Source organism: Equus quagga, chromosome 1 (genome assembly GCF_021613505.1).
Source record: "Equus quagga isolate Etosha38 chromosome 1, UCLA_HA_Equagga_1.0, whole genome shotgun sequence".
NCBI classification, from domain to species: domain Eukaryota; kingdom Metazoa; phylum Chordata; class Mammalia; order Perissodactyla; family Equidae; genus Equus; species Equus quagga.
The window spans coordinates 42,256,514-42,269,172 of record NC_060267.1 but is presented as its reverse complement, the minus strand read 5'-3'; the positions used below and the strand labels follow the sequence as shown (position 1 = coordinate 42,269,172).

General features: G+C 41.6%; 1 protein-coding gene across 2 annotated transcripts in view; it reads left to right on the top strand.

Annotated features, from left to right (window-relative positions):
- Nucleotides 1-7,453: 7,453 nt before the first annotated feature.
- The window catches only part of DERA (deoxyribose-phosphate aldolase), a 102,696-nt gene continuing 97,490 nt past the window's right edge, over nt 7,454-12,659 (top strand). Inside the window, exon 1 of one of the 2 annotated variants that reach the window (XM_046658958.1) lies at nt 7,454-7,987. In XM_046658958.1, the coding sequence (XP_046514914.1) occupies nt 7,957-7,987 (31 nt within the window). In that variant the 5' untranslated portion in view covers nt 7,454-7,956. The remainder of the gene's footprint in view (nt 7,988-12,659) is intronic. The other variant, XM_046659049.1, reaches the window with a different exon arrangement.

Below are 12,659 nucleotides of genomic sequence, written 5' to 3'. Positions count from 1 at the left end.
GTAACCAGAAGAAAGCACTGTGGGCTATGGCTGCCTTGGAGGGTCAAGAGAGTTATGTCACAGGGGCAGCCAACTGATGATCCACACGGGACTCATAGAGTGGTAGTGTTTCTGTGTCAACTTGCTACATGCCTGGTCTTATGCTTTGCAGCAGCAGTACTGTCAATGTACCATGGGTTCTTCAGACTCTAATCAGAGTCTGACTTACCCTAAATAAAGTTGAGCTTTATATGCGCCAGATTAGAATCATGAAATTGCTTGGTATTTATGAAATTTATGATCCAAGGGAATTTCCTCTACTTAGGTTTCATAAAAGTTTAAAGACCCTGTACAGATACATGCTTACACCGTCACTGGGTGGCGTGTATCTTGGAATCTCAAAGTTGTTTGGAGTTAAGTTTAGAAGTAGAAGAGTGTCAGGCCCTGAAGATCTGTCAAACCATGCCTTACACTTCTTGTGTGACTAGGATGTTCATGTTGCTCAGATGTCTGGTTGACAGTATTGTATGAACTGTCAGGTCCTTAGGCTTGCCACATGTTTTTAGATACTGGTTACCTGGTTAAGTCATTTTAGGTTTTAACTTTGGCCAGATTATTAATAGAGTTGCTTATGATTGTTAGCTACATTTGTTTTAATAACACAGGTCGTGTTTCCAAGGGTTTTACTAGTTTAACTCTTAGGGGTAAAGTTTACCCTTAAGTGTAACCTTGTTTTTCTTTGTAGCCGTGTATATACTGAGTATACAGACCACCTGGCAGACTGTGGGGACAACCAGGGCTTGGTATCCTTTGTGTATTTTCTGTTGTTGCTGTAACAAGTTACCACAAATTGTGGCTTAAAACAACACAAATTTATTTTACAGTTAAGGAAGTCAGAACTGAGTCTCACTGAGCTAAAATCAAGGTGTTGGCAGAGCTGCATTCCTTCTGCAGACTTGGAGAAAATCTTTTGCTTTTTCTAGCTTCCAGAGGCCACTGGCATTCCTTGGCTCCTAGTCACTTCCTCTGTCTTCGAAGCCAGCAGCGTAACATCTTCACCTCTCTGAGTCTCCTGCCACCCTCTTTCACTTAAAAGGACATTTGTGATTACAGTGGACTCACCTGAATAATGTCCCCAATTCAAGATCCTTAATTTAATGACATCTGCAAAGTTCCTTTCGACATATAAGGCAACATTCACAGTTTGGGGATTAGGACATGGACATTCTTTTGGGCACCATTGGTCTGCTTACCACATGTTATAATGGTAGAATCCTACAGTGGAATTTACTTCAGCAAAAAGTTCAAGTATACATCAACTAAAATTGCATTCGTCCAAGTCTCGAATGTCCTGCATCCTTCTAACCCAGTGGTCACTTTTCTGTCCTCTTACTAAACCTTTAGTAGCCTTCAGTAATTGTCTGCTTCCTTTTTGTTTTTGGAGGAAGATCAGCCCTGAGCTAACTGCTGCCAATCCTCCTCTTTTTTGCTGAGGAAGACTGGCCCTGAGCTAACATCCATGCCCATCTTCCTTTTTTTTAATACGTGGGATGCCTACCACAGCATGGCGTGCCAAGTGGTGCCATGTCCGCGCTCGGGATCTGAACCAGCAAACGCCGGGCCACCGAAGCAGAACGTGTGCACTTAACTGCTGCGCCACCAGGCTGGCTCTGCTTCCTTGTTTTTGAACTATTTTTTTCACTTTTATGAAACCACACTCCTGGTTTTCTTTATACCTTTCTGACTGCTCCTGTAGTTGTCAATTCCTCCTTTTCTGCTTGACCTTAGGTCTGGGTTGTACTTTCTAGCTAGCTCTGCTCTCTCCAAAGGAAAAAAAATTCCATTATTACAGAGTTCACTATTTTCTAATATCTTTCAAATTTGTAGATCCAGCCTGCCTCCCTGAGCACCAGAGTTTATGGCATAGTTGAGTGTTCCACCTTAGTAAGCATCTTAGACTCATCTATCTAAAACAAATCTTAATTTTTCAACCAGATCTGTTTCCCCCTCAACTTGTTAGCCATTCCAGTAACTGGCACTGCCTAATGCTGACTTGTTCAGACTAAAAGAAGTCCTTGTCCTTTCTCTTATCCCCATTTCTAGCCTATGTGCAGGTCCTCTGGGCTCTTCTGCATCTGTACCTCGCCTCATCTCCGTGTGGCCTCGCTAGGCTAGGCAATCTTTATTTGTCACTTAGACTGTTGCAGTGCCTTCCTAACTGCTCTCTCTTGCTCCTGCTCCCACACCCTGCCCTCTCCGGCCATCCCCTACACAGTGGGAAAACTAATCCCTTTCGGACTTGAAGAGCCCCAGTGACTGCATTGTCTAAATCCGTAGTGACTTCCCCTTATACCAGATTTTTAACTGTGATGTGACCCCTGCCTTCTGTGACCTTGTTCTCCCCTTGCTTGCATTTGCATTCCTCTCTAGCCACAGTGGCTTCATTTCTCTCTCAAGGTCTTTTCACTTGGCTTGCTGTTTCTGCTACTTGGTCCACTCTTACCTAATATTTACATGCCTAAGCATTCCTTGTAATTCAGGTCTCAAGTCCTTCTGTATCCCTTCTCTTATCACTTATTATTTTGCCCTGTTTTATTTATAGTTATCATCACTATGTGAAATTATCTTGTCTGTTTTTCATCTTCACCAATTCCTTTTCCAGGAAAGGTGGCTGCTCTGTCGTTACGTACTGAATATTGTTGAAACAAGTCCTTAAATTAGTACCAAATATTTTCAGTCCAGGAAGATATTTTCCAGTTATCTCCCATGCAGCTAACCATCCTCTCCACTGAAGAGTCAGACATGGCAGAAACCTAGCCAAAGCCCTTGCCTCTCCAGTGAACCCATGTACAGCCTCGGCTGACTTGAGGCCCCATTACGAAGGAGGAGTCCAGCTTGTGTGATACAGTCCCCTCATCTCCATCCACTCTGCTTCCTCTTCCATTCTTTCTGTGCAGCCTCCTCTCAATGTCCTAATGGCCAGTAGGTCATGGTAGGCTAAATTCCCACCTAATTTTTAATAATTTACCTTATGAATCAGGACTTCCCAGTTTTAGCATCTTCCAGAGGTTTCTTCTAAGAAACCAGGGTTGAGTGTGGTCAGTCAATTCTCTTGTGAATTTCTCCTCTCAGTAGGTAAAGTTCAACCTGTCCTTTTTAATGGCTACAAAATAGTACAGTAAAGATGTACCTTAATTTATAATAATTTATGAGTTACACTTTTAGTAGTTTAAATTCAATGGAATTATTAATTTAGCAGCCTTTTCTTCTTTGATACTAAAATGGGGGGGGTGGGAAATGGATGTAATTTTTCAGTAGGGAGCAACAACAAAATGGGGAATTGAGAACAGACTGGGGGAAATTTTTCCCTTTGTAGGTACCTTATATTTTACACCTGGAGGATTAATATTTTGAAACAAAAAATGATGCCTATTGGGTGACCATATAAGTTACTGTACATGTTGGTCTCTTATCCTAGGAGGATTCCTGAGAAAAAACGATTACGGGAGCAAGAACCTTCTTGGGAGGCTTAGCTTGCTTATCTATAAGAATGCACAATTGCCAGTATGACATAGTGTCACCTAGACCAGTGTGACTTTAAAAATCAATAGAATTCCTGAAGAAACAAATGAGGCATCTAACAAATTTACCTGTGGCATCATGGCCGATGTGTGCATCTAAATGATAGCTAATGAACAGTAATAATACTTTATAGGTTGAATCACTTTATATAATTAATGAGAGAATGGAACTTGGTCAAGTGGAAAATAACTGATTTTAGTTTAAGTATGGAAATAGTATTTATTAAGTGCCTTATGTTAGATTTTCTGCTTGGTTTTTAAATATTGTTACTTTTTAATATTTCCAATAACTCAGTGAGGTAGGTAATAACCCAATGAGGTAGGTAATATCCCCATTTTAAATACGGGAAATGATTTCAGAGAGGTTAAAAGGCTTGTCTAATGAATTTGGTTTCTAAGATAGTAGGACTAGTTTCAATGTGTGGTCTATAGGTTATATTGCCTGGGTCTTAAACCATCCTCTAGCACTTACAGTCTAAGCTCTCTGAGCCTTAGTTTCTTTATCTGTAAAGGGAGATGACAGTTTTTACACAGATTATTTTTTGGAAATATCATCTAACACATAGATTTTTTTGAAATATCAAATAATTGATGTAAAGGGCTTAAGTCAGGAAACACTGAATATTAGCTAGTGTATATTTCTTCTTACAGTGATTCCCTGACTCTGGAATTTCGTGGACCAATAGATGGAAGAAAAAAAAGGAGAGTGGGCAAGATCAAATGGTCTGCTTCTAATCTTGCCCGGTGAGGCTGTTAAAAAAAATTATCTACCACCACAATGTTCATAAAAGAAAGAACGTTTTTAAATCTAAGTTGGTAGTGAACAACACAGTCTCAGAATGAAAGACTGTTCTTTAAATTGAATAGATTTAACTTCATAAAAGACTCAATATAATTCTTATTTTTCTTATTTCTCCATGAAGTAGGAATTAGATATTCTGTGTCTCCTTCCAGTTCTGAAATATTTCGATTCTAATCTTCATACTCTAGTCCTCCCTGCTTCTATACTTTCCCCCATCTTACTTAGAAATACTGGTTGGTAGTCCATAGTCTAAGTGGATATTTGCCTAAGGAACCTGTGAATGATTGCTCTTAGAAATACAGAATTAGAGACTACAGTCAAATGAAATTGGACTGGATAAAACAATGGGCACTGTAAGAAAATACGGACAGTAATGTACAATCATTCAGCTAACAATTATTCACAGCCTGCTGTATGCTGAGTCCTCAGCTAGACCCTAGGCATAGGATGAACCAAATACAAGTGGTCTGTGCCTTTTGGAACTACTACTATCTCCCAGGGCTGGGAACTTCAGGAGGCTTCAAGATAAATATGACATACTCCTAGAGCTTTAAATGTAATTGACAGAAGGATTGGGGCTGGGAAGACTAGTAATTTATCTGGCACTTTAAAACTTATATTAAAAAATGTATTCATAAAAAGGAATAGCATGAAAAATTTGCATTGACTAAAAAAATACAATACTGTATACTTTAAAGACAGTTTCAGTCCTGTAAGAATCCGTGTGGGCTGTGGCTCCAGATCGGCAAGCATATTTACTCTCCTCTGCCTTTAGGCTGATAATTCTTTACATTTAGCTTGCATAAACATCATTTGAGGGAACTTGTTAAAAATACAGATTCCAGGATCCTAGAGATTCGGATTCAGTAGGGCTGTGGTGAACCTAGAATCTGCTTTAGAAAAAAGCTCTTGGGAGATTCCAATATAGTGGTGCTAGTCTATAGATCTTTCTTTGAGAGGCCTTGCCTTAGGGATACTTTAGAAATTTCAGAAGGCAATAAATTTAAAAGGGACCATCACAAAGTGAAACTTGGCAACTTTTTCCCGTTAAAGAAACTTGTTTTTTGCACTCCATCCTCACTATCTCCTTGAATGCTGCCAATTTAACATACTCTCAAACTGTGGAAATTAATTCCAGATTAGTACTGTGCAATAGGTCAGTTTTAGAAAAAGTCCTTGAGAAATTCTTGTCAGATATATTGCTAAAATGTTTGCCGTAGAAGGCTGCCCTGATTTTGGGCAACTTATATTAAACCATATTTTTTAGCTGAGTTAGGATCTCACAGCTTTTTTCTTTTTGTAATAAACTTACACTATACGTGAATGTATAAGGAATGGCTTGGAATCTGGCTTTGAGTTGTATCTGCCCCTACAAATAGAAGTCCATTTATTGTCTTTGTACCTTTTAGGAATGTCAGCACTCTCCAGCTGAAGACCACCAGGAACACACTTGTAGTTGGATAAATTTGGTTTTATTGACTTGCTGCAACAAGGGAGAATGCTGTGCATGGGAAACTGTGAGGTGTCTCAGTAAGGGGGTGTTACAAATGACATAGAAGCTGGGCTTATGGTCAGTGCTTTGGGGAAGGTTCAAGGAAGCCAGCCATGGCTCTGGATTAGATGCTGGCAGGAAGTGGTGATAATTCTATGACAGGGCATCTCAATTCTCATCTAAAACACAAGAAGAATGGAGTGAGGTTAAAACTGATGGGGAAAGAAGTGAAGTCACTTATATTAACTTATATTAACTGCTATCTTATATTATAGAGGGCTGTTTGGTCATTTTTTTGGTTTGGACAGCATTCATGTTTTTTCTGTGTTCACACATGATTACCAGTGGTTTTGTTTTTGTTTATTCCTCCTGGTCACAGTGGCCTTAGCTGATGTTGGTGTTCTGTGAAATTGTTTATGTTTTACCAGGGCGCATGACAGCTAAGCTGTGAGTGCCAGGTCAGCTCCAGGCTTCCAGGGCTTGCTTTTCTTTTTTGGGGTAAAATAAAAATAAAGGTAAAAGGCTATTGTACAGTTGGCTCTCATCCACTAATTGGGTTCTGCATCCATGGATTCAACTAACTGCTGATTGAAAGGCCTACGATGGTTGCCTCTGTACAGAACATATACGGACTTTTTTTCTTGTCATTATTCTCTAAACGATACAGTATAACTATTTACATAGCATTTAAATTGTCTTGGCTATTATAAGTAATCTAGAGATGACTTCAAGTATACAGGAGGATGTGGGTGGGTTATATGTGAATATCACACCATTTTATAGTGTAAGGGACTTGAGCATCCACAGATTTTGATGGTGTTGGTAGGGGGGGTGGTCTGGGAACCAATGCCCTTGCAGATAGCGAGGGTCGACTGTCTATGTATGAATAGGATCTAGACACATCCAAAATATTCAGCAATAGCTACGTGTTGATGAGGCTAAGAGGTGGCTCAGTGTAGAGGAATGAGACTAGCATTACTTTTCCTGTTTAGCCTCAAAATTGCTGTGTGAACCTGACAATAAGAGCTTCCATTTGTTGAGCACCTTCTGTCTGCCATGACGTGTCCTAGGGGCTCTACACACATAACACAACTTCGTGAGGCAAATATATTTTGATCAGCCCACTTTACAGATAAGTAGACAATAAGTAACATTCCTAGAACCACCTGGTTATTAAGTGGAATTGCTGGTAGATTAAGGAAGAGTTCAACGCATTGGGAGCCTACACAATTTCTACTATACCCGGATTCCTCTCCCAACTTTGGTGTCTGTAGGCGTAGCAACGGAGATGTAAGGTATACCTGGAGGGACTGTTCTGAGACTCACATGCTCTCATACATCTGACAGCGCCTAGCACAGTAACTGGCTCACTGGAGACAAGTTAACTGGAGAGTTTTCTTTCTTTCAGCAGAGTGGTGGGGTCTCATTGTGGGTACAGATAAGTTAGTTGACTGGTAGCCTATGTTGAGTGACTCCAGACGATTTTAACCTCCTAGTTACAGAAAAGTCAGGCTGAAAAAAATCTTGGTATCACAGAATCAGGGTTTTAGAGCTCCACAATATTGCTGAGGCCGTTTCTTCCAGATGAGGAAAATGAAGCTGAGAAAGGCAGTTGTGCCAGTGTCACACTGAATTACTGTCAGAGCTGGGCTAAGAAACCAGGTCTTCTCTCTCCTAGGTCCCTTCGTGTCTCAGGTCCTGGCGCTCCTTCTGGTCACGAAGTCCAGATTAGAAGTAACAGTGCGCTCGGGGGCCTGGTTTGCTCCTTGACCTCCTTTCCAAGGCTGAGGGATCCCTGCTGCCATTTTGGGGTTGGGGCTGCAGCGCTCTGCACCCAGTCATGGAGAGGGGTCCCCTCCCCTCTGGTGACGCAATCTTACAGTTCAAAGTTTCTAAAAGTTTCTATTCGGCGCAGCCGGCAACTCAAGGATTGTAAGACGGGTTTTGCAGCTGGTGCTCGACGTCCGCGCCTCGCCGGGAGCACCGAGAGCATCCTCGCAGGGCCGCGGGCCTGGCTCCGCCCCCAGCGGGCCGGGGCGGGGCGAGCGCGCCGGGGCCGCGGCGGCCAGGAAGGAGGAAGGGCAGGCGCCGGGGACCGCGCCATGGCGGCGCACAACCTGGGCACCGAGCTGGGTAAGGACCGCGGGCCGCGCCCCTGCCCATCGCCGCGCGCCGGCCACCGCCGCTGGCCTGGCCTGGGGCCCCGGGGTGCTCGCCGCGCGGCCAGGGCCGCCGGGCCGCCGCCGCCCTAAGCGGAGGCCGGAGGCTCCCTCCTCGGCGCGTGACCCCGCCGCCCGCGCGCCCCCGGGCCCTCGGCTTAAAGCCAAGGGAAGCGGAGAGGATCCCACTCTCGTCTTCTAACGCACGCGTTCCTCTTCTAGCTCCCTGGTTGCAAAGAACAAAAACCAACCCAAAAGACCCCAAATAAATCAAACCAGATAAAAACCTTCCTTACCCACTCTTAACAGACCCTGTGCGATTGAATGGTGGATTTCTTTCTATAGATAGTTTTTAACGCAGATGTATCCCCAAAGTGGTCGTGCTGGCGGAACACTTGTCAGGTGTCCGTACTACATAATTTATGGTAAATGGTGTATGATTTTATGTGTTAGGAAATAATAGTATTATATAGAATTCTGTTTGGGGGGCTAATTTTGAGAATACTAGCCGTAAATTATACGTAACACGTATAGGTACGTTTTTTCTTTAAACGTGATTGTTTTAATTAAAGTCTAGACTTCAAGAGGTGTTCCAGAACTTTTGCTGAATGGTAAGAGGATGTGTTTATAAAGACAGTTGATTGCTGCAACCCCCTCCCAAATTGGTTCCCTTTTAGTCACTGCCTTTGAGCAAGTTTATGTTTTTAAACTCTAGTTCTGTCTCTGGAATGTGGACTTTAGTAATAAAGGAATGTTCCCTAGATTGAAGATCTTTCTTTTGTTCACGATGTGTCTCAGGCGCCTAGAGTAGAGTGACACATAGCAGACCCTCAATCGTGTCTGTTGAATGAAGGAATGGATTTAGACCTACTCCTTGCTTGGGCAACTGGGACATCTATCTTCCTCTTTTCTGAGTATCCTTAAAATTCAGTTTCATTACTGCTGTCTTTAAAGATATCTCAAGAGGCTTATAAAGGATGTTGACAGTGTGGCTTCCTTTCAAATGTGATTTTCTTTGGAGGCACCTGTAACGTGGGGTATTGTATAAAGTAACTTCTAAGGATCTCCCTTCTCTATGTCTGTATATCTGTAGACACTTGTGTACAAAAAGGAAAATATCAAAGATATCTGAAAAACAACAGAAAAAAGTACTTGACTACTGATTTTTAATTGGGGAGGTTTGGGGACAGTTCTGTAGGGTTCCGTGTTGTGTTAACAAGAGATTGTTTTAGGCATATGTCCACAGTCGGAATCATCAGGGACCATGATTACTGAGGAGTTTGTTTGTTTTAAACATGGATAAAAGAGATCAGCTTTAGCTAGTTGTTCAATGAAGAAACTTCATGCGATTTTGTTTTTTATGAAGAGCACTTATTCATTCAACAAGTAGTTGCTGAATACCGTTGTTATACTGGGTAGTATTACCCTGGGCTCTGGGATATGAGACGGACAAGGGTAGTCCTTGCTTTCAGAGAGCCAGGTCTGGTTCAGAAACTGGGCATCATGCCAAAGCTACAATTAAAATAATTGCAAATGTGATATGCAGTTATTTTCCATTTATTTTTGTCTAGTTAAGAAATTAGATGTACCCAAGCTGCCCCTTAAGTGGGTCATGATAACTGAGTGTTCTGACCATCTTGCATTATAATTTTTATTTTCCCTTTGAGAATCTCGATAAGAATCAGGGAAGTAGGGAGCTCATTTCTGCCAGTCCTAAGGCCTAACTTTGGTAGAGAATGCTGCTGATTTTGATGACGGTGATTTTCCACTGCAAAGTTATCTTTTTTTTTTTTTTAAGTTTCAGGAATTTAATCTTAAAGTTAGGCAAAGTACAAGATGCTTGCACAGTAATTATTTCTCACCTGTTATGTGCTAGACACTGTGCCTAGATGCTAGGTATGATGGTAATGGTGAACATAGAGCTCTAGTGATATTCCAGCCACTATGCTAAATGCGTTTTTTTTTTGGGTGAGGAAGATTTGCCCTGAGCTAAAATCCATTGTCAGTCTTCCTCTTTTTGCCTGAGGAAGATTGTCCCTGAGCTAACCAGTCTTCCTCTATTTTGTATGTGGGACACTGCCACAGCATGGCTTGATGAGCAGTGCATAGGTCTGTGCCAGGGATCAATCTGTGAACCCTGGGCCACCAAAGTGGACTGCACGAACTTAACCACTACACCATAGGGCTGGCTTGTAAATGCTTTTTTTAATCATCTCATGTAGCCTTCACAGCAGCCTTGTGAAGAAGATGATGTTATGATCCTCATTTTACAGATGAGCAAACTGAGGTACAGAGAGTTGTAAGTAGCTTGCCAAATGCCCGTTAGGCAGAGCTGAAGTGGCAGAGCCAGAATTCAAACCTAGGTGGTTTGGTGCTGATGCCGCATGCTTAACCACTATGCTGTGTCTGTTGGTGCTAACTAGGGCACTCAGTCTGTTATGCAAGAAAAGACAAGTGGATAGCTGGTGAATCATTTTACTGTGACTCTTTTAGGAATGATTTGCCTATGTCTATGTGAAAGGTTTTTTTAATTACCATAACCACGTTTTAACCATTGCAATTGGTTTCTGAGAAGATGTAGCTTATCCTGAGGGAGACTGGAAATATCCAAACTTTGGTGGATTATGAGAGTGGGTTTAGATGTTACTGAAGAAGAAATGTTAAAACCAGCCTTCCTCTGGGAATCCTACGTGTAGATGTGCCCATGTACCTCAGTCGGAGCATCACGGGGTCAGGAGCTGGGAGTGATGGCCAAGGGATCAGAGGAAACCAGCCCCGCCCCCCCCCCCCCCCCCCCCGCCTGTTTTTTGCCTTTTTGTAAAATCCCAGCTCTTATACTCCTGTCTTTGGGTTTACATTGGCTTCCTGGGTTTAGAAACCAGTCCCATCTCTTGGTGTGATCTTTAGGTAAAAAGAAAGAAAGAAAGAAAAGAAATACTGAAAAATTCTTATAATTTTGTTTTGTTGATTTGAGATGGCTTTTTTTTGGTCTTCTTTTATTTTTGTTTTTTGGATTTCTAAATCTGGACCCTCTCTTTTATAGTTTCCTGAGGACTAGAATCTCTTTAGTTATAAACAATGCAATAGTTTAAAGAGTATAGATTTTAGGTGAGAAATAATCTAAATCACTTTTCAAGAATCTCTATTATTTATTTATTTTTTTTAGTGAGACAGAAAAGCATTAAAGTTTGTCTTTGTGGTAGAAAAGTCAATCTCTGCTTAAAAAGAAAACATAAGGTAGCATATTCTTTACTAAGTGGCATGTGAATTTTTTTTTTTTTTTTTTAGGAAGATTAGCCGTGAGCTAACTACTGCCTGTCCTCCTCTTTTTGCTGAGGAAGGCTGGCGCTGAGCTAACATCTGTGCCCATCTTCCTCTACTTTATATGTGGGACACCTACCACAGCATGGCGTGCCAAGTGGTGCCATGTCCGCACCCAGGATCCGAACTGGTGGACCCTGGGCCGCCAAGAAGCGGAATGTGTGAACTTAACTGCTGTGCCACCAGGCTGGCCCCCTGAAATTTTTTTTTTTTTGTGGAGAGGATTGGCCCTGAGCTAACATCTGTTGCCAGTCTTCCTCTGTTTTGTATGTGGGATGCTGCCACAGCATGGCTTGATGAGTGGTGTGTAGGTCTGCGCCCAGGATGTGAACCTGTGAACCCACCCACTATGCCACTGCACCAGCCCAGCATGTGAAAATTTGACTGTAGCTTAGATTAGGAAAGAATAGATTTAAAAAATTTTGAGATTTCTTCAGGGAATTTCCCAAGTGAAGTTAACTTGAGATTTTATTTTGACAGTAAAATTGATTTGTGCAATATTTTAAGATAGTGTGGATTTTATATCTGAATCCAATATTTTTTCTCCTTAATACTTAACATATGTATATTTTTTTATGCTTAATGGGGTACTTTTACAAATGTTATCTCTCTTAATTCTTCCAGTAATCCTTTGTGGTAGATATTATTATTCTCATTTCAGAGGTGAGAAAACTAAGGCTCTGAGGGCATAGTAACTTGTTTAATGTCTCACCGTCAGTAAGATTCAAATCCAGATGAAAGTAGTTATTTTTATGTAATTATGATATTGGTAATGATGGATTATCCTCCCAATCAGTATTGATCATAAACCAGAATAACAAAATTTTTTTGCTATACTTTGCTCTTTTTAAACTTTAAAACTATCTCAAGCTTTTAGGAAAGTTGTAAGTGCAGTAGAAAGAACTTTCCTCTGAACCATTTGAGGAAAATTGTTGACTGACATGATGGATGCATCACCACTCCTGGATATTTGAACATTTCCTATGTGCAAGGATATTTTCCTCAACAGCCTCAGCACTGCAGCCATCAAAATGAGAATGTTTAAGTTAATACGTTGTTACCAGCTAGTCCAGGAACTTCATTCAAGTTTAGCCAGTTGTCCAAATAATGTCATTTTTTGTGAGGAAGATTTGCCCTGAATTAACATCTGTTGCCGGCTTTCCTCTTTTTGCTTGAGGAAGAGTGTCGCTGAGCTAACATCTGTGCCCATCTTCCTCTGTTTTATGTGGGATGCTGCCACAGCATGGCTTGAGGAGCAGTGCTAGCATGGCTTGACGGGTGGTGCTGCATCACTGCCTGGGAGTCGAACCTGCAAACCCCGGGCT